At 48.9% G+C, this 24,156-nt stretch overlaps 1 protein-coding gene across 2 annotated transcripts in view; it reads left to right on the forward strand.

Moving 5' to 3' along the window:
- The first annotated feature begins 219 nt into the window (after window positions 1-219).
- The window catches only part of PIP4K2B (phosphatidylinositol-5-phosphate 4-kinase type 2 beta), a 37,612-nt gene continuing 13,675 nt past the window's right edge, over window positions 220-24,156 (forward strand). The window contains exons 1-5 of one of the 2 annotated variants that reach the window (XM_008012903.3): window positions 220-518; window positions 15,108-15,205; window positions 17,664-17,760; window positions 22,297-22,449; window positions 23,366-23,512. In XM_008012903.3, the coding sequence (XP_008011094.1) occupies window positions 360-518; window positions 15,108-15,205; window positions 17,664-17,760; window positions 22,297-22,449; window positions 23,366-23,512 (654 nt within the window). In that variant the 5' untranslated portion in view covers window positions 220-359. The remainder of the gene's footprint in view (window positions 519-15,107; window positions 15,206-17,663; window positions 17,761-22,296; window positions 22,450-23,365; window positions 23,513-24,156) is intronic. The other variant, XM_073005350.1, reaches the window with a different exon arrangement.

Below are 24,156 nucleotides of genomic sequence, written 5' to 3' on the forward strand. Positions count from 1 at the left end.
AGGCGGGTTTCTGTCAGGCCCGGGGAGGAGGGGCGGGCGGGGCGGCCGCTGCCTCCCCGGGACGGGCCGTACCACGCGGGCGGGGAGGACGGGGCCAGGGGACGGCAGGGCTGCTGCACCGCCTGGGGGCGGGGTGCGGAGCGGGCCGGCCGGCTCCCCGCGGGGGGGCGGGAGGGCGGGGCGTGGGGCGGACGAAACCACCGGGGCGGGGTGGGGAGGTAACGGGACGGGCGCGACCATGGTGCGGTAAGGGAGCGGGGGTGGGGATCGGTCCGGGGGAGGCCTGAGGCCGCTGGCTTGTGCGCTGTCTCCACCGCCCCCCTTTCGCCGCCGCCGCCGCCGCCGCCGCCGCCCCGGGCATGTCGTCTAACTGCACCAGCACCACGGCGGTGGCGGTGGCGCCGCTCAGCGCCAGCAAGACCAAGACCAAGAAGAAGCATTTCGTGTGCCAGAAAGTGAAGCTATTCCGGGCCAGCGAGCCGATCCTCAGCGTCCTGATGTGGGGGGTGAACCACACGGTAACCAGCTCCTCCGCGCCCCTCTGAGCGCGGCCCCGCGCGCTCCCACGCCCCCCGCAGCCCTGGGCCTTTGCCCCGCAGGCCCTGCCGGTGACGCTTGCCACCCCTCGCCAAGCCACTTGCACGCCCACCCCACCCTTGCACGCCGTTCGTCCCCGTGTACACTCCCCGCACTCCACGCGAGGCCTGGTGTCTCTGTGGTCTGCCGTCGCCACCTCCCCTTCCCTCCAGCCCTTCTGGCTTCGTGCGTGTGGCGTGCTCGCTTGGGGCAGCCCAGGAGCGCAAAGGCAAGGCCTGGGTGCAGTGGAGTCGCTTTCATCCCTGCACCTTCTCCTCTTCCCCCCTCACCCTATTTGTTGCATGTATATTTCCTCTTGTTCCTTATAGCCGGCTGCCAGCTCTGTCAAGTAGCAGTGGTCTGCCCAAATAGTCCTCTCTTTCTGATCGTTTGTTGTGGCTGCTCAAATTTTCCTATCCTCCAGGCCTCCTTACCCTTGAATGTAGAACTCCACCCTGGGTTTCCTTTTTTTTTTTCCTCTTGAACAAGATGTATTAACTGGAGAAGCTTAGGCTTCCTTGAAGCAGACACTTTACCCAGGTGTCTCCGGGTTAGGGAGAAGAGAGAATGGCTATTAACCATTTGAGAGAATAGGCTGCCTGGTTATAAGGAGGGACTATTCATAGTAGAAATAATATGACTTCCGTTAGTTTTTGAAGGTGATCATTTCAAAGATGTTGACTTATCTGTTGTGTGGCTGCAAGGGTGTGATGATGCATAGTGATTATGGCACTAGATAGGAGAGATCGGTCCCCTGGGTCCTTAGGGTGCTTTGAGATTGTTCAACAGACCCTGCCAGGAAGTTGGATGCTGACGGTGTTTGAGCTGGAAGACTGTTTATGTGGTGTTTGTTCAGGGTCTTTCTTCTCTCTTTTCCAACCACTTGCTCTTTGCCTTCTGACCATTTCTTTATGAATCCCCACACTAGGAATGAGCAAAGGAAGTAAAAGGACCCGAAACACCGACTTCACTAACTAGAATTTTGGAATAAGGAGGATCAAGCTTGGGTTTCCTGTGCTTTAGGTTCACTTGTGAGTGCTTGAAATTGCTCACAAGACCAAGCGATGACAAAGAGGGCCAGCAAGACTTTACATTGCTTTGGCAGAGGGGCTGAAGGTGCCTTTGGGTGGAGATGGATGAACCGTAATCTGAGCTAGGGTTTTAGATCTTGACCTGTCATTTAGAAAAGTGCACGTGTAAATTGAGGTCTCTGTGGTTTCTTGGTCTTGGGCAGGTTACTGTTTTCACTGTCATCACTGGTGTTAGTGAGGGTCCTGCCAGGATAGGGAGTACCAGTGGTATAATGCCCAGACCTCTAGGAGCTGCTTCAGGCCAACAATCCAGCCCAGTTTGTTACTCGGTCTTCCTGCTGCCCCAGGGGTTATCTGACAGCATTTCTAGGGGAAACTGGGTGATCAGAATATGAACCCCATGTCCCTTTCTGGAAGTCACTCCTTGATTTTGTTCTGCATCCTGCTTCTCACTTTACCAGGCCTCTCTCTGCCAGTTCTGTTTCTCACAGAAAGCAGCCCGTCTGTAGAGAACTGGTAGAGGCCTGAGAGTCAGGAGTATTACAGCTAGCCACAAGGAACCTCGGGTCCCTCATTTTACACATGAAGAAAAGGAGGCCTCGGGTGGAGGATTAGCTTGCCTGTGGTCACAGCAAGAGATGCCACTCATTGTCTAGCACCATGGGACTGTATCAGCCAAGGGTGGTGCCTGAGTGGCTGGTCTTGTTTTCTTTGCCTCCTATTGCTTTTTCTCTCTCTCAGCCAAGTCTCAGGATAAATGGGAAGTTATAGTCTGGTTAGAGAAGGTGAGTGTATGCTCTGGGTTATGTGCCTATGCATGTCACGTCCTGGGAGTGTGTGTGATGCATGGTGTTCCTATAGGCAGGCATGAGTGTCCAGATGTGGGTATGAAGCTTCTCAATAGCTGATGATTAGGTATCTGTGAGTCCTACTCTCTTGGACAAAGTGGTCATCTTTTTTCTTTGCTAACTTTAAGTTGAAAGTTTGTTTGAGGGGCTAGTTGGAAGGGCATTGACTTTAAGCAAGATCTGTGCCGCTGGACATAATGAACAGGCACCTCATGGGAACTTCCCACCACTGCCCTGGACAGGCTACGCTTCAGAGGCCAGTTAGTCCTAAGTTTTACTGCTTCATCCTGGTCTGCAGTAAGGTCTAGTACTTCAGTGTCCCCATTTGGAAACTGGAGACATCTGCCTAGAAGAGTGTGTAATCTTGCACTTGTCTAAGGGATCAGGGCCACATTGCCGTCGGTGGACTGGTGCACTTTTTTGGAGATTTCCTCCCTTCAAAAAAAGCCTACTTTGTAACATTTTGTCATCTGAGATTTCAGATACTGCCTTTTCTTTAGTTTCTCACCTGTTTAGACATGCTAGTAGTCTGTGGCTAATGGTGTATCACATAGGAACGATGGATATGTCTTTACAGCAAAAGTTAGTTACCGTTTCATGAGGTGATTGGTTTACTTCTAGGTGGAAAAAGAGAGGACTTTGAACTTGGTGTTATCACAGGAGCTGCTCTCATGGACAAGAGCCCATGGATTTTGTGGAGGAAAAATGTGTAGGAAACAAGGAGAAAAGTCAGAAGACTTTGCACCTGTCAGGGAAGAACTAGTGAAGAGCGAAAACCAGTGTTTTAGTGGATGAAATACAGTTCAGAGGGTTTGGAATTAGGGAAGAGATGGCCTCAGAGAGGAGTATGGAGACCATGGGAGGTAGACCTGGCTTGATACTTGTTGGCCATTTTAAGAACCAGGTATGTGTGAAGCCTTACCATGGGGATCAGAGGAGCAGGAGCAGTTGATGGTAACTCTGTATTTAACCATTTGAGGAACTGTCAAACTGTTCTCTAAAGTGGCTGTACCATTTTACATGTCTACCAGCAGTGTATAAGAGTTCCGGTATCTCTGCATCCTTGTCAACACTTGTTACTGTCTTTTTAAAGACATTAAAGTCATTCTGTTGGGTGTGAATTGGTATCACATTGTGATTTTTTTTTTTTTTTTTTTTTCGAGACAGAGAGCCTCACTCTGTTGCCCAGGCTGGAGTGCAGTAGTGTGATCTCGGCTCACCGCAACCTCCGCCTCCTGGGTTCAAGCAATTCTCCTGCTTCAGCTTCCTCAGTAGCTGGGATTACAGGCACCTGCCACCACGCCCGGCTAATTTTTGTATTTTAGTAGAGATGAGGTTTCACCATGTTGGCCAGGCTAGTCTCAAACTCCTGACCTCAGGTGATCCACCTGCCTCAGCCTCCCGAAGTGCTGGGATTACAGGCATGAGTCACTGCACCCAGCCTCATTGTGACTTTGATTGGCATTTCTGTGATAGCTAATGATGTTGAGCATCTTTTCATGTACTTATTGGCCATTTATACATATTCTTTTCTTTGTTTTTTTCCTTGAGACAGTCTTGCTCTGTCACCCAGGCTGGAGTTTAGTGCCACGATCTCGGTTCACTGTAACCTCCGCCTCCTGGATTCAAGTGATTCTCCTGCCTCAGCCTCCTGAGGACCTGGGATTACAGGTGCCCGCCACCACGCCCAGCTAACTTGTGTATTCTTAGCAGATACGGGGTTTCACCGTGTTGGCCAGGCTGGTCTCAAAACTACTGACCTCAGGTGATCCACCTGCCTTGGCTTCCCGGAGTGCTGGGATTACAGGCGTGCGCCGCCGCACCCGGCCTGTACATTTTCTTTTTGTTGTTGTTGTAGAGACAGGGTCTCACTTTGTTGTCCAGGCTGGTCCTGAACTCCTGGCCTCAAGTGGTCCTCCTGCCTTGGCCTCCAAAAGGACTGGGATTGCAGGCATGAGCCACCATCCCCAGCCTTCACTGGTATCTTTTCTTTGGAGATTGTCTATTAAATTCTTTGCCCATTTACAAAAATCTTTTTGCCCATTATTAAATTGGGTTGTCTTCTTATTGCATTATAAGAATTCTTTTTTTATTCTAGATACAGGTCCCTTATCATATATATGATTTGCAAATATTTTATTCCATTCATTGAGTTGTCTTTTTCATTTTTCTTTTTTTTTTTTTTTGAGATAGAGTTTTTGCTCTGTTGCCCTGGCTAAAGTGCAGTGGCGCAATCTTGGCTCACTGCAACCTTGGCCTCCCAGGTTCAAGCAATTCTCCTGCCTCAGCCTTCTGAGTAGCTGAGATTGCAGGGACCCGCCACCACACCAGGCTAATTTTTGTATTTTTAGTAGAGATGGGGTTTTGCCGTGTTGGCCAGACTGGTCTCGAACTCCTGGCCTTAAGCAGTCCCCCCGCCTTGGCCTCCCAAAGTGGTGGGATTACAGGCATGAGCCACTGCACCTGACCTACCTTTTTCATTTTTCTTATGGTATCTTTTGAAGTTCAAGTTTTTAACTTTAATAAAGTCCAATTTATCTGTTTTTTTGTTGTGTGTGCTTTTGGTGTTATATCTAAGAAGACGTTGCCTAACCCAAGGTCATGAAGATTTACTCCTTTGTTTCGTTCTCAAACTTCTGGCCTCAAGTAGTCCTCCCAACTAGAGTTTTAGCTCGCTCTTTCTTTTTTTTTTTTTTTTTAATTTTATTGTGGTCAGAACATTTAACATGAGATCTGTTCTCATAACAAAATTTTAAGTGTACAATTATGTTATTGATGACCATGGGAACAGTGTCATAGCGTAGCTCTCTAGAGCGTATTCATCTCGCTTGACTGAAACTTTATGCCTACTGATTAACTCCCCATCTCCTCATGCCCCCAGCCCCTGGCAACCACCATTCCACTCTTTGTTTCTGTGAATTTGACTGTTTTGAAACCTGATATAAGGAGAATCATGCAATATATGTCTTTCTGCGACTAGCTGATCTCACTTAGCGTAATGTCCTCAAGGTTTGTCCATGTTGCATATTGCAGAATTTCCTTCTTTTATTAAGGCTGAGTAGTATTCTGTTGTATATGTGTACCACATTTTCTTTATCGTCTGCTGATGGATTTGTTTTCACATCTTAGCTCATGTGAATAGTGCTGGAATATGTATAGTTTTAGCTCTTACATTTAAGTCTGTAATCCATTTTGAGTTCACTTTTGGGTATGGTGTGAGGGACAGATTTATTCTTTAGTCTGCTCAATTTCTCTCCTACATTCCACCCCAGTTCTGTTCTGTCCATACATTTTCTTTCTTTCTTTTTTTTGAGGCAGAGTCTTGCACTGTCGCCCAGGCTGAAGTGCAGTGGCACAATCACGGCTCAGTGAAGCCTCTGCCTCCCCAGGCTCAGGTGATTCTCCTGCCTTAGCCACCCAAGTAGCTGGGACTACAGGCACATGCCACCACACCTGACTAATTTTTGTATTTTTTGAAGAGTTGGGGTTTTGCCATGTTGCCCAGGCTGGTGGCTGGTCTTGAACTCCTGGGCTTAAGCGATTTGCCTGCCTCGGTCTTCCAAAGTGCTAGGATTACAGGCATGAGCCACTGACCTCCTTTACCTGTCTTTTTCTCTTGCCCTACTGCTTTATAAATCTTCAGAGGGGACTGGTGTAGTGGCCCATGCCTGTAATCCTAGCACTTTGGGAGGCCAAGGCAGGCAGATCACCTGAGGTGAGGAGTTCAAGACCAGCCTTGTCAACATGGTGAAACCCTGTCTCTACTAAAAATACAAAAATTAGCCGGGCATGGTGGCGCATGTCTGTAATCCCAGCTACTCGGGAGGCTGAGGCAGGAAAATTGCTTGAACCCGGGAGACGGAGGTTGCAGTGAGCCAAGATCGCGCCATTGCACTCCAGCCTGGGTGACAAGAGCAAAAGTCCATCTCAAAAAAAAAAAATAATAATTCTTCGGAGAAGGCAGGGAGCAGTGGCTTACGCCTGTGATCCCAGCACTTTGGGAGGCCGAATAGGGTGGATCAGTTGAGATCAGGAGTTTGACACCAGCCTGGCCAACATGGCAAAACCCTGTCTCTACTAAAAACACAAAAATTTGCCAGGTGTGGTGGCGTGCGCCTGTAAGCCCAGCTACCCAAGAGGCTGAGGCAGGAGAATGGCTTGAACCCAGGAGACGGAGGTTGCAGTGAGCAGAGATTGTGCCATTGCACTCCAGCCTGGGCAACAGAGCGAGACTTCGTTTCAAAAAAAAAAATCTTTAGAGAACATTCCTGCTCAGGCCTTTGAATGAAGTTTCTTTTAGCAGGCCTTCCCACCTCACAGGGAACAGTGGGACTCAAATAGCGGGAGAAGGAGAAAGCAAGATATGGAAAGGAGGAGTAAACACGGGTAGATTTATTGGCTCCTGTGGCCCTCTCTTCCTCTCTGGAGTCGCAGTTCTTGCTTTGGACCTCCTCGGGCCTGTGAGTGTATTTGTAGCATGTCATGTTTTCTTTTTTTTTTTTTTTTTTTGAGACGGAGTCTTGCTCTGTCGCCCGGGCTGGAGTGCAGTGGCTGGATCTCAGCTCACTGCAAGCTCCGCCTCCCGGGTTTACGCCATTCTCCTGCCTCAGCCTCCTGAGTAGCTGGGACTACAGGCGCCTGCCACCTCGCCTGGCTAGTTTTTTGTATTTTTTAGTAGAGACGGGGTTTCACCGTGTTAGCCAGGATGGTCTCGATCTCCTGACCTCGTGATCCGCCCGTCTCGGCCTCCCAAAGTGCTGGGATTACAGGCTTGAGCCACCGCGCCCGGCCACATGTCATGTGTTCTGATAGTGGCAGGTAAGAAGTGATTGCTGGTGGTGGCCAGCCCACTGCTGAACCGACAACAGAGGACTGGAACACGTCAGGAAACCTGCATGCCTAGTCCAGGCCTCCTGGGTAACAATTCCTATGAAGGTCGCACAGGGAAGTGGAGGCTTCTGGACACAGAAGTTCACCAGACTAGAACTAGCTGCTGAATTTTCATCTCCATGTTGTGTATTGCAGAATTTTCTTCTTTTTTTAAAGGCTGAATAGTATTCTGTTATATACGTACAACAGAATCATATCTGGCACTTTGGGAGACTGAGGTGGGTGGATTGCTTGAGCTCAGGGCTTTGATACCAGCCTGGGCAACATGGTGAAACCTTGTCACTACTAGAAATACAAAAAATTAGCTGGGTATGGTGGCACACCTGTAGTCCCATCTACTCGGGAGGCTGAGATGGGAGAATCACCTGAGCTCAGGAAGTTGAGGCTGCAGTGAGCTGAGATCGCACCACTGCCCTCCAGTCTGTCTTATGGAAGTGAGATGCTGTCTCAATCAATCAGTCAGTCAGTCAGTCAATAAAGGAGTGTTCATCTCCAGTAGATCAGCATAGAGTGAACTCATTGCTCTTTTTTTTTTTAAGACAGAGTCTTGCTCTGTTGCCTAGGCTGGAATGCAGTGGTGCGAACTCAACTCATTGCAAGCTCCGCCTCATAGGTTCACGCCATTCTCCTACCTCAGCCTCTCCAGTAGCTGGGACTACAGGCGCCTGCCATCATTTTTTTGTATTTTTTATAGTAGAGATGGGGTTTCACTGTGTTAGCGATGATGGTCTCTATCTCCTGACTTCATGATCCACCTGCCTCGGCCTCCCAAAGTGCTGGGATTACAGGCATGAGCCACTGCACCTGGCCAACTCATTGCTCTTGAATTGTTTCTCACTAAGCTTGGTTAGCCCTCTTATCATTTATGCTGATGGCTCATGGAATTAATCATGTGGATATTCCAAAAACCACTTAAGTGACCTGAGATACAACAGACTTACCCTTCCTATTAAGTTGTATTTAGCATGATATTTGAATGAGTTGGCATTCCACAAGTGCTCTTTTCCTGGAGGGGAAAGAGTCTGGCCCAGTGTGCTAGAGATAGAAAAGGCACATCCTGGCGGGGCGCGGTGGCTCAACCCTGTAATCCCAGCACTTTGGGAGGCCGAGACGGGCGGATCACGAGGTCAGGAGATCGAGACCATCCTGGCTAACACGGTGAAACCCTGTCTCTACTAAAAAATACAAAAAACTAGCCGGGCGAGGTGGCGGGCGCCTGTAGTCCCAGCTACTCAGGAGGCTGAGGCAGGAGAATGGCGTAAACCCGGGAGGCGGAGCTTGCAGTGAGCTGAGATCCGGCCACTGCACTCCAGCCTGGGTGACAGAGCGAGACTCCGTCTCAAAAAAAAAAAAAAAAAAAGAAAAGGCACATCCTTCTAAAACATTGCTTTAGGAGCTTCTGTGCTTCAAAACCTTTAGTACTACACTCCCTTTTATTTACCAGATAAGGTTTATTCTTCTCTCCCTGGCATTTAAGACTTTGTACAGTCTGGTCATAGCTTCAGTAGCTCACCTTAACCTAGCCCATCCTCCAGACCATGCGCCTTATGGCACAGAAACACCAGTCTTGCCGTTTTCTTTTCTTCATTTATCCCACTGTTAGCCATCCTTCAGTTCTTAACTCCCTCCTTTTTCCTATCCACACATTCCTCCAAACAACTACTATATGCCAGTCATTGTGCCGGGGACACACAAATGGGTAAGATAGAGTCTCTTCCTTCAAGGGACTCCAGACTAGTTGAGAAACCAGACATGTAGACAAGTAATTACTTAAGTACACGGAATATTTAGAACATAAAGATACACAGAGGCGGAAGTAGGTAATTCAACCTGAGTGAGACAAAAAAGCTCTCCCAGAGGAAGTGTCATTTAGCCAGCTCTTGGATGAACCTCTTAGCTTTGTTCCTTCTTCTGTTCCTACTGCTTGTTTTATTGTCTGTCACCTGAACTATTGTAATGGCCCCATAAATGGTTTTGCTGCTTCTTTCCTTTCTCTTTTCCAATCCGTACTTTATTTTTATCCCAGAATTACCTTTCGGTATCACTCATCTGATTGTGTGACGTCCCAGACTTAAACCAGACAGTGTCCCATTGCCTTTATAGTCAAGTCCAGATTTATCATATTGTGAACAAACTTAAGTTCAAACCCAGACTCTGCCCCTTATTACTAGTATGCTTTGGAGCAATAATTTTTTTTCACTGAGCTTTTCATATCCTGTAAGGTGGGCATCACACTTTCCTTGCAGTGGTATTAGGATAGAGACAAGGAAGGGAAAATTCTACCTTAGGCAAGGTAGCCAGCCATAGAAAGGATTACACAGCCCAGCATAAAGAGCCCAGGTTTTGGCACCAGACAGGCCTGGGATCAAATCCTGACTGCACATACTGTCTGTGTGACTTTCAGAAAGGTACCCTTTTCTCTGAACCTCTTTTGCAAAGTCAAATTAGTAATACTTTACGTGACTGTTAAGTATTACAAGTAATACCTTAGAATAGAATATATATGATAATGTGTGACATATAATGATGTAAAGCTCTGGCCACTTACAGGCATTCAATAAATAGAAGCATCTATTCTATTTATTATAGAATAATAAATATTTATTAATATAATATTTGTATAATATTTATTAATTTGCTAGCCTGATGACCTGTCTTTCTGTATTACCTCCCTCCACTCATTATTTCCGTCCTGTGATGCTGCCTTCTGTCCCCAGAACTGTGCCTGCAGACGCACTCACCATTTCTAAAATGGGCAGTATACTTTCACAGCTCAGGCTTGATTCAGACTTCCTATGGCCTGGGATTTCCTTCCTTTCATTTTTGGGAGAAATTCCATCCTAGGCTTTACTCAAGTGTGTTTCTCTGTAGCTTCCTCTAGCAACCATCCCTCTCTCCCATGCAGAATCAATACTTACTTTTTTTTTTTTTTTTTTTTGAGACAGAATCTTGTTCTGTCACCCAGGCTGGAGTGCAGTGGCACAATCTCAGCTCACTTCAACCTCTGCCTCCTGGATTCAAGCAATCCTGCCTCACCTTCCTGAGTAGCTGGGACTACAGGCACACGCCACCATGCCCGACTAATTTTTATATTTTTAGTAGAGACTGGGTTTTACCATATTGGCCAGGGTGGGCTTGAACTCCTGGCCGCAGGTAATCTACCTGCCTTGGCCTCCCAAAGTGCTGGGATTATAGGCGTGAGCCACCATGCCCAGCTCTGGAGATGTCTTTTTGTTTTTGTATTCCCAGCTCCTAGCATATAGTAAGGGCCTTGATACACTGAGTAGAAGTAAATTGAATAGAAATTTGGCAGTCTGGCTGGGTGAGGTGGCTCACGCCTGTAATCCCAGCACTTTAGGAGACCAAGGCAGGTGGATCACCTGAGGTTGGGAGTTCAAGACCAGCCTGACCAACATGGAGAAACCCCATCTCTACTAAAAATACAAAATTAGCTGGGCGTGCTGGTGGCACATGCCTTATAATCCTAGCTACTCAGGAGGCTGAGGCAGGAGAGTTGATTGAACGCGGGAGGCGGAGGTTGCAGTGAACGCGCCATTGCACTGTAGCCTGGGCAACAAGAGCAAAGCTCTATCTCAGAAAAAAAAAAAAAAAAAGGCTGGGCGCGGTGGCTCAACCCTGTAATCCCAGCACTTTGGGAGGCCGAGACGGGCGGATCACGAGGTCAGGAGATCGAGTCCATCCTGGCTAACCCGGTGAAACCCCGTCTCTACTAAAAAATACAAAAAACTAGCCGAGTGAGGTGGCGGGCGCCTGTAGTCCCAGCTACACAGGAGGCTGAGGCAGGAGAATGGCATAAACCCGGGAGGCAGAGCTTGCAGTGAGCTGAGATCCGACCACTGCACTCCAGCCTGGGCAACAGAGCAAGACTCCGTCTCAAAAAAAAAAAAAAAAAAAAATGGCAGTCTGAGCCAGATTAGGAAAGACCTTGAATGCCAGGCTAAGCAGTTAAAACTTTACCCTGAGGTTGATGATGAGCCGTGGAAGATTTCTAAGCAGGAGTGTAACATGATCTTGTAGATTCTTCCAATGTCAAGTGCTCTTGCTGCAATACCAGGAGAGGCATTAGGTGCCTTGTTTTTGGCCTGCTGTATGAGGACTGGGAGCCTGACCCTCTGACCATGCTGGCCTCATCCTTCTCTGAGCCTCTGCTGTTCTTGATGTCTGTAACCCTGGATTCTCACTTAATTGTATACTGCTTTGACTTTGAGTTGTGTCAGGGGATTTTCTCATCTCCCTGATGAGATTATAAGCCTCCTGTTTCTTTTGCGTGTACAACACTTTCTCCCCTTGTGTTCTCCTTCTCCCACACACCTAACAGAATGAAGCATGTAGTAGATATTTCAATAGGAACTGTTCAACTGAAATGGAAAAGAACTCTGGGATATAAAATTTCACGCAACTAAAATAATAATATGGCTAATCCCTACAGTGAATCATCTACATGTGGCCTAGTAGAAATGGGGGTAAGTCTCCCCTAGTTGAGATATGGATTGTTCACCAATATTAACTGAGTTAAAAATTTCCTAGGCTGAGCCAGGCACGGTGGCTTGCGTCTGTAATCCCAGCACTTTGGGGGGCTGAGGCGGGCAGATCACGAGGTCAGGAGTTTGAGACCAGCCTGACCGACATGATGAAACCCCATCTCTACTAAAAAGACAAAAATTAGCAGGGTGTGGTGACATGTGCCTGTAATCCCAGCTACTCAGGAGACTGAGGCAGGAGAATCACTTTAACCCACGAGGCAGAGGTTGCAGTGAGCCGAGATTCTGTCACTGCACTACAGCCTGGGCAACAGAGTGAGACTCAGTCTCAAAAAAAAAAAACAAAAAAAAACCTAGACCAGGCACAGTGGCTCATGCTTGTAATCCCAGCACTTTGGGAGGCCAAGGCAGGTAGATTACTTGAGGTCAGGGATTCGAGACCAGCCTGGCTAACGTGTCTCTACTAAAAATATAAAAGTTAGCCAGGCATGGTGGCGCCTGCTTGTAATCCCAGTTGCTTGGGAGGCTGAGGTGGGAGGATTGCTTGAGCCCTTGTGGCAGAGGTTGCAGTGAGTCAAGATCGCACCTCTGCACTGCAGTCTGGGCAACAGAGTGAGATTGTGTCTCGGAAGGAAAAAAAAAAAAAATTTCCTGCTATTGGGATATATAATCAAGAATAGAGATGAAATGAGAACAAGACTTAGAGAATTAATGAATAGAACATTCCTGAATAGTTCCTGTTAGAATAACTTATCTTGTCTAACAGGCAATTGATTCCTCTCAAGCTAGTGTTTTAGTCTCTTTTAGTTCCCCCAGTGTCATGTCCTGGCCTTGGCAGGAAGTCTGGATCTTAGACTAACCCAGAATCAGTTTGTAGCAGGTACTTTAACTTTTTGCTCTACAAGCATACTCTCTGAGCCAATGGCATGTTCTTTCTATCATGGAGGTATGAGCCAGAAAAGGCAGAACTGCGTAAGAGCCTTGAACTTTTTTTTTTTTTTTTTTTGAGATGGAGTCTCGCTCTGTCGCCCAGGCTGGAGTGCAGTGGCACAATCTGGGCTCACCGCAAGCTCCGCCTCCTGGGTTCACGCCATTCCCCTGCCTCAGCCTCCCAAGTAGCTGGGACTACAGGTACCCGCCACCACACCCGGCTAATTTTTTGTATTTTTTTTTTTTTTTTTTTTTTTTTGAGACGGAGTCTCGCTCTGTCGCCCGGGCTGGAGTGCAGTGGCCGGATCTCAGCTCACTGCAAGCTCCGCCTCCCGGGTTCACGCCATTCTCCTGCCTCAGCCTCCCGAGTAGCTGGGACTACAGGCGCCCGCCACCTCGCCTGGCTAGTTTTTTTTTTGTATTTTTTAGTAGAGACGGGGTTTCACCATGTTCGCCAGGATGGTCTCGATCTCCTGACCTCGTGATCCGCCCGTCTTGGCCTCCCAAAGTGCTGGGATTACAGGCTTGAGCCACCGCGCCCGGCCAATTTTTTGTATTTTTAGTAGAGATGAGGTTTCACCATGTTAGCCAGGATTGTCTCGATCTCCTGACCTCATGATCCGCCCACCTTGACCTCCCAAAGTGTTGGGATTACAGGAGTGAGCCACCGTGCCCAGCCGAGCACTGAACTCTTTGTCTCTGTTTTCCCTTTAAGTCTCAGAGCCAGGCTTGGTATGCCAGGAAAAAGGAAATGGGCAGCCACCACGAATTGTTTTTGTTGGCAGAAAAACAAGGAAGTGGAATGGTTTCCTCTAGGCACAGATTTAACAATCACATTCTCTTGTGAGCACCCCCTGGAATGGGAAGTGGCATGACTCTTTGGGATTTTTTTGGCTATTGAGAGGATTTAGCCAATGAAGGGTATCACAGAGCTGGATACTGGAAATTTAAAAATCAACTTTATTAAGGAATAATTTATGTATAATAAGTGTGAGTATTTTAAGTATACAATTTGATGAATTTCAGCAAATATATATGCTCATGTAACCATCACCCCAAACAACATATAAAACATTTCTGTCACCGTAGAATCATACTTTTCATGTTCCTTTACACTCAGCAACCCCTGCCCTCTGGCCAGGCAACTCATCTCATTTCTTTCATTATAGATGTCTGTTGTAGAATTTCATATAAATGGGATCATACAGGATACACTCTTGTGTCTATGCCAGTTTTTGCCAGCAGTTTACTGAGTCTCTGCTCCACTGCCAACTTGTAAACTACCCCGCCCCCAGCACCCCTCTCCAAACGCATGCATTCCTATGGCTTCCTTCATTTCTCCTTGAGTAAATTGGGTTTTTTCCCAACGCTAGGAAGGTATGGTTCCCTAGCCCAGTTACTGCGTTAACTTGAACTTCCTCCATTCTCTGACATTTCTAAATAAAAAACGTTTGGAACATAAAAGGGGCAGCCAATTAAATGCCATTTCCCCCATTTATGCTCCTGGAGGAGTTCTGGTGACTCTAGGTTATCCCCCTCACTGCCACCTGGGGCCTCATTGAGATAATAGGATTTGCAAGGAAAGTGTCTGGGAGACACAAGGCTGTGCCCCCTCCCCCCAGTCCATTAAGTCGGGACTAAGGTTTCCTCTGTAAATCCTGAATGCATTAGTGGCAACTGGGTTGAGGGTCAAATGTCAGATACTTTGCTGTGATGGGAGAGGACATCTGTGGTTAATTAGACCACTAATTGGCTAAACTCGATGTGGGGAAGGGCAGGATCTGCCCTCATCTCTGCACCAATGGAAAACCAGCTGTCTGTCCAGGATCCAGCTCCCTGAAGGGATGAAAGACAGAAGGTTTGTTTGCAGTAGAGGAAAGGCATCCTGCCCCATCTGCCCCAGTTTAGTGTATGGCAGGACTTGACACAGGAACTGGCCTCACTTTATTTTATTTTCTCTTTTGAGACATGATCTCACTCGTGCCCAGGCTAGAGCGCAGTGCAGTGGCGCAGTCATAGCTCACTGCAACCTCAAACTCCTGGCCTCAAGCAATCCTCCCACCTCAGCCTCCTGAGTAGCTAGGACAATAGGTGTACACTACTATGCCTGGCTAATGTGTTTAATTTTTTTTTTTTTTTTTTTGAGACAAAGTCTTACTCTTGTTGCCCAGGCAGTGGTGTGATCTCAGTGTGCTTTTGTTTCAAAAAAACAAAAAGAGAGGGAAACTTGTACATGCTTTAAGCGAGATTGTGACATCCACATTGTAGCTTAGTGTCTCCGAGGCAGGTGGCCTCCTGGCTGAGAGCCTTACGTTCTCCTTGCTTTTTAGATCAATGAGCTGAGCAATGTTCCTGTTCCTGTCATGCTAATGCCAGATGACTTCAAAGCCTACAGCAAGATCAAGGTGGACAATCATCTCTTCAATAAGTAAGTCGTCTACTGAGTGGACTCAGGTTTGTGGCAGTCCTTTCCCTCAAGTCAGAGGTTTCTGAAGCCTCGTGCATGGCGGGAGCCAAGGCAGCACCTGGCAGGGTGTGACAGCAGCACCTGGATCTCAGAGCTGACAAACTGGCCAGGAAAATGCATTCGCTATGTGCCTCTCATCCTAGTATTGTCATCTCATTCCTTTATCAGCCTACCTCTGGTGTCCCTTGGGGCACATGGCTGGGCCTAGGGTGATTCATCTAGAGCCAGCTCAGGTGGAAGTGAGCTGCTCTGGAGCTGAGGTATCCAGTGTGAGGCTGTAGCAGTGGCCCCATCTTGATCTTAGTCTGAGGCAGGAGGTTGCCAGGCATGTTCCTGGCCTGGGATACCGCCAGGCTCTTTTCTGTTTGGCTGGTGTATGAGCCACAGGTGGAGCATGGGGCTTGAGGGCACGCTACCCAGAGTAGCACTTCCCATTTTTGTGTGTTGTTACTTCTTGGATTAGCACCAGTGTCTGAAGGTTGTCTCAGATATTGTTGGAAACACTAGCGGCCGCCTCACCTGGCACAGTTTTGGGCCTGCGTTAAGCCCTTTGGGGCCTGGATTTTCCATCCCTCTGTGGACCACCCCAGGACTATTTGCTGCTCACACTTTCTCCTTTCTGCATGTGAATCCTGGTTCTATTCTTCATTGTCTCACAGTCCCCACCACTTCACTAGCTGGGTTCTGTCAGCCCACCATTCCCAGACTGTTAGTCCAGAGGAGAAGACTGACTTGAGAACGTCCCTTAGTCACCTCCCTCTGCCATAGTAAGTAATACCATCTTGTTCTAGAAGCTGTCTGTCTCCATAGCTGCCACTTGTTAAGTGGCCACCTAAGGAGGGAGAGGCAGCCCTCAACTCAAGAGGCCAGAAAGAAGGTTGTTCTGACCCAGAGGTCAGGGCTCTGGAAGTGGGCATTGCACCACTACCCACTTCAGGGTCCATGGCCTCTGGTAAGGTGCTACCTCCTTGATATCTTGGCCTAAAGCAGAGAACCCAATCTCTTATTTTCTTCTATTTTATTCCTTTTTGTCCTTCCAACAACTGTGTGTGTGTGTTTTTTTGTTGTTGTTTTTGAGACAGAGTTTCGCTCTTGTTGCCCAGGCTGGAGTGCAGTGGCGCGATCTCGGCTCACTGCAACCTCTGCCTCCTGGGTTCAAGTGATTCTCTTGCCCCAGGCTCCCGAGTAGCTGGAATTACAGGCACCCGCCACCATGCCCAGCTAATTTTTTTGTATTTTTAGTAGAGATGGGGTTTCACCATGTTGGCCAGGCTGGTCTCAAACTCCTGACCTCAATCAGGGTGATCCACCTGCCTCGGCCTCCTAAAGTGCTGGGATTACAGGTGTGAGCCACTGCGCCTAGCCCTGTATGTGCTATGCTATTTATTAGATTCTAGTATTGTTTACTAGAAGATGGGGTAGATAAAGCAGATAGGCCACTTCCTTTCCAAGAAGACATTCCTTTTGATTTCCTTAAAGCCTGTCATCCTGGAGTAGTCAGAGGGACATACTTCTAAAAGGGGGTCCCTAAACAGGATAGCTGTTGTAAAGATGGAGGATTGGTAGGAGTCATCATTTCAAGGTGATGTTCTGTCCTCCTGGGAGTCTGTACTGAGGAGGGAGTGGGAGGGTGGAAATTGGTGCCAGCAGCCAGCAGACAGGGCTCTGTGGTCCCACTCAATTGACTGAGGACCTCTTTAAGTCAGGCACTCTTTTCCTGTGTCCCAGTGGAAGCCCAGGGCAGGGCTTCCTGTATGTAACCATCTTCAGGATGCTTCCACAGGAGTATGGCCAGAGGAGAGGGGCCCTCTGATGAGAGAGGTTTTTCCCTGTAGCATTCAGGCTGATTTCACCTCACAGCAGATGCTCACATGCAGCTTCCCACTGTAGTGAGCACAGTGCTTGTGAGGTGGAGCCTCCACTCAGGCTCATGGCCCAGTGGGTGAGAGTTTTTTCTTTAATGTATGTTTTATTGAAGGGCAGCAAACACAGAGAAAAGTGCACAAATCCCAGATATACTGCTGGATTAATTTTACAAAATGAACACAAGATGTAAAGGTTTTAAACTTTTACATGCTCAGAATCACCTGGAGTGTTTGTTTCTCGACTCAACTCCAGAATTCCTAAGAGCCTGGAAACCTACGTGTTAAGTATGGCAGATGTTCAGATCCAGGCAATCTGTGGACTACACTTTGAGGAGTTCTGAAGTCAGAATATAGATGAGGCTGGGTGTGCTGGCTCATGCCTGTAATCCCAGCACTTTGGGAGGCTGAGGTGGGAAGATTGCTTGAAACCAGGAGTTCGAGACCAGTCTGGGCAACATAGCAAGACTCTGTCTCTATTACAAAAAATAATAATAATAATAGAATTAAGATGAGCAAGGAGCAGTTCACAAAGACATGTCTCTGCTTTTCCCTAGGGAGAACCTGCCCAGCCGCTTTAAGTTTAAGGAGTATTGCCCCATGGTGTTCCGAAACCTTCGGGAGAGGTTTGGGATTGATGATCAGGATTACCAGGTACGGAGGCTCTTGGCAACATCAGAGTATTAGGGAATGGAATGGGGTCAGGAAGCCACAGGACACGTAGATAATCAAAATGTGTTGGCTGTTTTTTTTTTTTTTTTTGAGACGGAGTCTTGCTCTATAGCCCGGGCTGGACTGCAGTGGCCGGATCTCAGCTCACTGCAAGCTCCGCCTCCCGGGTTTACGCCATTCTCCTGCCTCAGCCTCCGGAGTAGCTGGGACTACAGGCGCCCGCCACCTCGCCCGGCTAGTTTTTTGTATTTTTAGTAGAGACGGGGTTTCACCGTGTTAGCCAGGATGGTCTCGATCTCCTGACCTCGTGATCCGCCCGTCTCGGCCTCCCAAAGTGCTGGGATTACAGGCTTGAGCCACCGCGCCCGGCCTGTGTTGGCTGTTTTTGTGCTGTGTCTCTGTGTCATGCCTTGCTCCAGCCCAGGCGGTCTCTCCCCCAGCACTGGGGGGCCCCTTGGAGTGCGAGGGCCTTAGACATACTTCTGAGGATGCTGCACACACTCAGGTTCCTCTCCCTCGGAGGGAGAGCAGCAGGAGGGAGAGGGGTCTGCGGAAGCGCCTTCATTTTAGTCTGACATTCCCAGTCTACTCTGAAGAACCCTTCTCATTCATGGTTTCGCTTCAGAGACAGAATTGGGTGGGACATGGTGGCTCATGCCTGTAATCCCAGCACTTTGGGAGGTCAAGGCAGGTAGGTCACCTGAGGTCAAGAGTTTGAGACCAGCCTGGCCAACATGGTGAAACCCTGTCACTACTAAAAAATACAAAATTAGACGGGTGTGGTGATATGCGCCTATAGTCCCAGCTACTCGGAAGGCTGAGGCAGGAGAATCGCTTGAACCTGGGAGGTGGAGGTTGCAGCAAGCCTAGATCATGCCATTGCACTCCAGCCTGTACGACAAAAGTGAAACTCAGTCTCAAAAAAAAAGAGAATTGTTGTCAGTGAGAGATGAGGCCTCTTAAAGCAGATAAAACAGATTAGAAAAGGAAGACTTCAAGGGTAGTGAACCTCTTGCCAGGCATGAGTGTCACCTCCTAAACTTATGCCCTATCCTGGTGGTGGGAGGGAGGGTTGGCCTGCTAGGGCAACTGCCCCCTTCAGGGGGTGACAGTGTTGTAGAGGTCATTGACCTCTTGGGAGGAATCAATCCCAGTGTCAGGGACATTAGAATCTTACTCATAGTCCATGGTTTCTGTCACTTCTCCTCTTAGAATGTCTCCTTGGATCTTCTTCCCTGTCAGACAGCCTTGTGGTGAAGGTGGGCGAATTTTCCACTTCATCTTTATAGCTGTAAGAAATGTAACTGACTTTGGCCGGGCACGGTGGTTCACACCTGTAATCCCAGCACATTGGGAGGCTGAGTCAGGCGGATCACGAGGTCAGGATATTGAGACCATCCTGGCTAACATGGTGAAACCCTGTCTACTGAAAATACCAAAAAATAAGCTGGGCGTGGTGGCGGACACCTGTAGTCCCAGCTACTCGGGAGGCTGAGGCAGAAGAATGACGTGAACCCAGCAGGCGGAGCTTGTAGTGAGCCGAGATTGCGCCACTGCACTCCAGTCTGGGCGACGGAGCAAGACTCTGCCTCAAAAAAAAAAAAAAGAAATGTAGCTGACTTCTTGTTTTTTTTTTTTTTTTTTTTTTTTTTTTTTTTGAGATGGAGTTTCACTCTTGTCGCCCAAACTGGAATGGAATGGCACGATTTCGGCTAACTGCAACCTCCGCCTCCTGGGTTCAAGCGATTTTCCTGCCTCAGCCTCCCAAGTAGGTGGGATTATGGGTGCCCGCCACCATGCCTGGCTAATTTTTTGCTTTTTTTTTTTTTTTTTAAGTAGAGATGGGGTTTCATTATGTTGGCCAGGCTGGTCTCGAACTCCTGACTTCGTGATCTGCCCGCCTCAGCCTCCCAAAGTGCTGAGATTACAGGCGTGAGCCAGCACGCCTGGCCTGACATATAGCTTACTTTCATTCATCTATGGGGAAAACTCTTTTCCCCATAGCACAGTGAAACCTAGAATGGATGCCCCTTTTCTAACACTGTAGTTCTTCCCACCCCACCCCTTTCACAGAGTAGTTCACAGCAGCAGAATGGACCTTGGGTTAGAGTCTCCTCCCCTGTCTCCTCCTCTCTGGAGGGCTTGCTTGCAAAGAAAAGTATCTTGAAGAAGAGGGTGAGGGTTTGTGAGAGGAGGACGAGATGGCTGGGGCTTGAATGCCCAGGAATGCCCACACCTGAGAGGTACTGGGAGGTTCCTACAGCCCCCTGTTAGGATTGAACCCTGAACTCAATCATGACTTGACTGGGGATGGAGGTTTTCGGGAAACTTCTTGCCACTGTTGCAACCCCAAGTTCCTCAGACATCTTCCCTCCATTGTTCCTTGGTGAGGGGTTCCAAGTGAGGGGTTCCTTCGCCTCCCCTGGGCTGTCTAACCACATCCTCTCAGTGTCTGCATTTTGCTGCTAACAGCCTTGTGGGTGCATGCCCGTGCTCAAGACTGAAATGAGGGCAGGGAGGATGGTGCTCAGGGAGGGGACCCTATATTCTTGGACTGCCAGCCACTTAGAGAGTCAGGAGATGCTGCCTCTACCTCCCAACTAGGCTTGCAGCCTATAAGTCTTATGGTAGAAAGGCCAGGCTGGGAGGAAGAGGCACTCAGTCACAGAGTCTGCTCAACATTTCTGTAACGGGAACACTCTATTTTTTGGGGTGCTATTTTAGCACCTTTGCTGAGGAACTACCCAAGCTGCTTACCACCTCTGACTTTAGTTTTCCCCATGAAGGTGGTCCTCACTCCTCCGCCAGGGTTTTCTGAGGAGGTATTGGGGGAAAGTAAAGAGTAGGATCCTGATCAGCCAGGCATGGTGGTGCATGCCTATAGTCCCAGCTTCTCAGGAGGCCAAGGCTAAAGGATCCCTTGAGCCCAGGAGTTCAAGTCTGCAGTGAGCTATGATTGCACCACTACACTCCAGTTTGGGTGACAGCAAAATACCATCTTTAAAAAAAAAAGGGGCTGGGCATGGTAGCTCACACTTGTAATCCTAGCACTTTGGGAGGCTGAGGAAGGATTGCTTGAGCTCAGGAGTTCTAGACCAGCCTGGGCAACATGGCAAAACCCCATCTCTACAAAAACTACAAAAATAAGCCAAGCGGCTGGGCGCAGTGACTCAAGCCTGTAATCCCAGCACTTTGGGAGGCCAAGACGGGCGGATCACAAGGTCAGGAGATCGAGACCATCCTGGCTAACCCGGTGAAACCCTGTCTCTACTAAAAAATACAAAAAACTAGCCAGGCGAGGTGGCAGGCACCTGTAGTCCCAGCTACTCGGGAGGCTGAGGCAGGAGAATGGCGTAAACCCGGTAGGCAGAGCTTGCAGTGAGCTGAGATCCGGCCACTGCACTCCAGCCTGGGTGACAGAGCGAGACTCCATCTCAAAAAAAATAAAAAATAAAAAATAAAAATAAAAAATAAGCCAGTCATGGTGGTGCACACCTGTAGTCCCAACTACTTGGTAGGCTGAGGCGGGAGGATCACTTGAGCCCAGGAGATAGAGGCTGCAGTGAGCTGAGATCTCACCACTGTACTCCAGCTTGGGTGACAGAGTGAGACTCTGTCTCTACAAAAATGATAATAATAACAGGATCCTCATTAAGAGATGGGGAAAGGACTTGGAGAGGAGACATTTCTGTGACATGATCCCCATGTATGTTTTCTTAGGAACAGGGACATTTGGGATCTCCCCTCAGACTTGCCTCCCTATCCCTTTGGTTGACTCACACCTTCCCATACCCTCCCTCTTAAAGCTTCTACTGTTCTCTGATCCTAATGGGAATAGGGCCTTGAGGAGGAGCAAGAATACAACCAGGAAAGCTCCCCAAAACTGCCTCCCAGCCCTGCATAGACAAGCAGGAGGTTGAGGCAAGGAGAAAGGTGTCAGGCTTGGAGATGAGGATCAGCTGTCTGCTTTGGGGAAGATTTTTCAGCACTAGGGTAGATCCACGGACAAGAGACGAATGGGCATTGCTGCTTTGTGCTAGACCCCTTGAAGACAGTATTTCCTAAGCTTCGTCTTTGCCACTCCCGAGAGACTGGGAGAATCAGCTCAGTTTGCGTCTTTGTGTTCCCGATGAGGAGATGCAGGGGTAGAGAAGTTAAATGTCTCACCTAAGGTCGTAGTGCATGTGAGAATCCAGATTAGACTCAGCCCCCTCCATGGGAGACAGAATTTTAGTAGGATAGCTCTCTGGGATCAAGATGGAAACTTTCACAGTCAGTCCTCTTCCCATCCTAGACTGGGGTGAAGGGCACGTGGTAAGGAACAATTCTTGTCACTTTGGAGGAAGACTTAGGGAGGGATGTGAACACTCTGTGAGAAAAGGGGCGGGTAAACTCCCATCTGGGAGTCCCTCTATCTCGGTGTTGTTGGCACTCAAGCAGTCCAGCCCCTGAGGGAAGACTCAGCGAAAGAATTCTGTTCCCCTGGCAAGCCCAGCCTGCTTTTGTTTCGATTATCAGAATTCAGTGACGCGCAGTGCCCCCATCAACAGTGACAGCCAGGGCCGGTGTGGCACGCGTTTCCTCACCACCTACGACCGGCGCTTTGTCATCAAGACTGTGTCCAGCGAGGACGTGGCGGAGATGCACAACATCTTAAAGAAATACCACCAGGTATGGTGAGTCCCAAGCCTGGGCTGCAGAGGATGGGTTGGAAGAGGGAGAAGAGAGCCCCGGGGGAGCTTCTTAGGGAGTGGTTGGTCCTCTCTGGTAATGGCAGCTGCTTCTGATCACCAAGCAGTGGGACTCTCCTGCAACCGTATTTCTGTGAGCTGAAATGCCTAATTTAAAAAGGGAAGAAGGAGCCGTGAAGGCTCATTGCTAACTGAGCCCCAGCTGGAAAGTGTTCACGCTCTGGCATCCACCCCGTTTCTTCTGAAAGAGGCCCCCTCGGCTCGGCAGGCTTGTTTCCTTTCCTGTCCCATCTCTCCACTCATCTGGAACCTGTCCACGAGGAAGGCAGGGAGTCCCGTGGCACCATCTGTGTGTCTGTCCTCAGCCTGCTTGGGTCTTCATTTCTGGGGCACCTGAGAAGGGCTGAAGGGAACTTCTGGTCTTTCGGGAGTTATGGCAGAAACCCTGGGGCATGGCGTGGATAAGAGCTTTGGATATGGAGCCGTTCTCTTCTCCCAGATGGCTGGATCCCTGGCGGGCCTTGTCTCTTCCTTGTGGCTTTCCCATATCAGGCTGGCAGAGGAGATGCAAGGTGTGGATCAGGGATTTTCCTGTGGTAGAATCCTATTTTAAACAAAATCTTAGGTGAGATACTAATAATATGAACCCACAGGGGCTCTGAGCCACCTGCTCAGATTGCCTTTCCCTCTGACATGCCAACAGGAGACTGGAGGTGGCTGTTGCCTGTTTTAAGCCTGAGAAACCCCTATTGCTTCATAGAACCCAGCTGGAGAACTACTGGTCTAGAGGTTGGAATTCCAGGGAGCCAGGGAGCATTTTAGTCTGGGGTGAGCCCCATCCATCCCTGGCACTGCCTGTTCCTTAGTGTTTTCTCTCTTACTCCTTTCCATTCTAGTTCATAGTGGAGTGTCATGGCAACACCCTTTTGCCACAGTTCCTGGGCATGTACCGCCTGACCGTGGATGGTGTGGAAACCTACATGGTGGTTACCAGGAACGTGTTCAGCCATCGGCTCACTGTGCATCGCAAGTATGACCTCAAGGTAAAGGGCTCTGTGTTTGCTGGAGCTGTGCCTCCCTGCTGTCTGAGCTCCGGAGGGGCCCCTACTCCAACTTCCATGTAATTGGGAAAGCTGGAAGCCTATGTGTTGGCATGGACAGGGAACTCTGGAGTGGATATGCCTGATTCTTGTGGACCAAAGGCTGTTTGAAGTCCAGGTGACAGTAACAGGAGATTATTTAAGCCCTAAATGTGCCATATTTATGCAGCAGTTGATGTTCCTGTCTGTGGAATGTGCACAGCGAGGGAGGCCGTGCTGACGCACACACTTTAGCATCCATCAGACCCCCATGGACTGCCAGCACAAGTGCATCTCTAGACGCTGAGAAGGACACACTTGTGGCTGTGAACTAGGGTGCTCTGTATTCTTGAACCTGGCTTCTGACTTCTGTCAACTTATGCCGCCATCCCTTTCCTCTGTGCTGCAACTGCGCTGGTTTCCTCTGCGTTCCTGCAGTGCCTGTGCCCCTCTTCCCAGGATTTCACATCTGCTGTCTGGAATAGTCTCCTCTCTGTCCACCTCCTCCTTCCCTGACCTAATTGCTTCCTCCTTACCCTTCTGAGCTCAGCCCAAATACTACTTCCAGGAAGTGGGTACGCCCTGGCCCCTGTCCCTCCGCAGGTCAG

This window comes from Chlorocebus sabaeus, chromosome 16, assembly GCF_047675955.1.
Source record: "Chlorocebus sabaeus isolate Y175 chromosome 16, mChlSab1.0.hap1, whole genome shotgun sequence".
Lineage (NCBI taxonomy): Eukaryota > Metazoa > Chordata > Mammalia > Primates > Cercopithecidae > Chlorocebus > Chlorocebus sabaeus.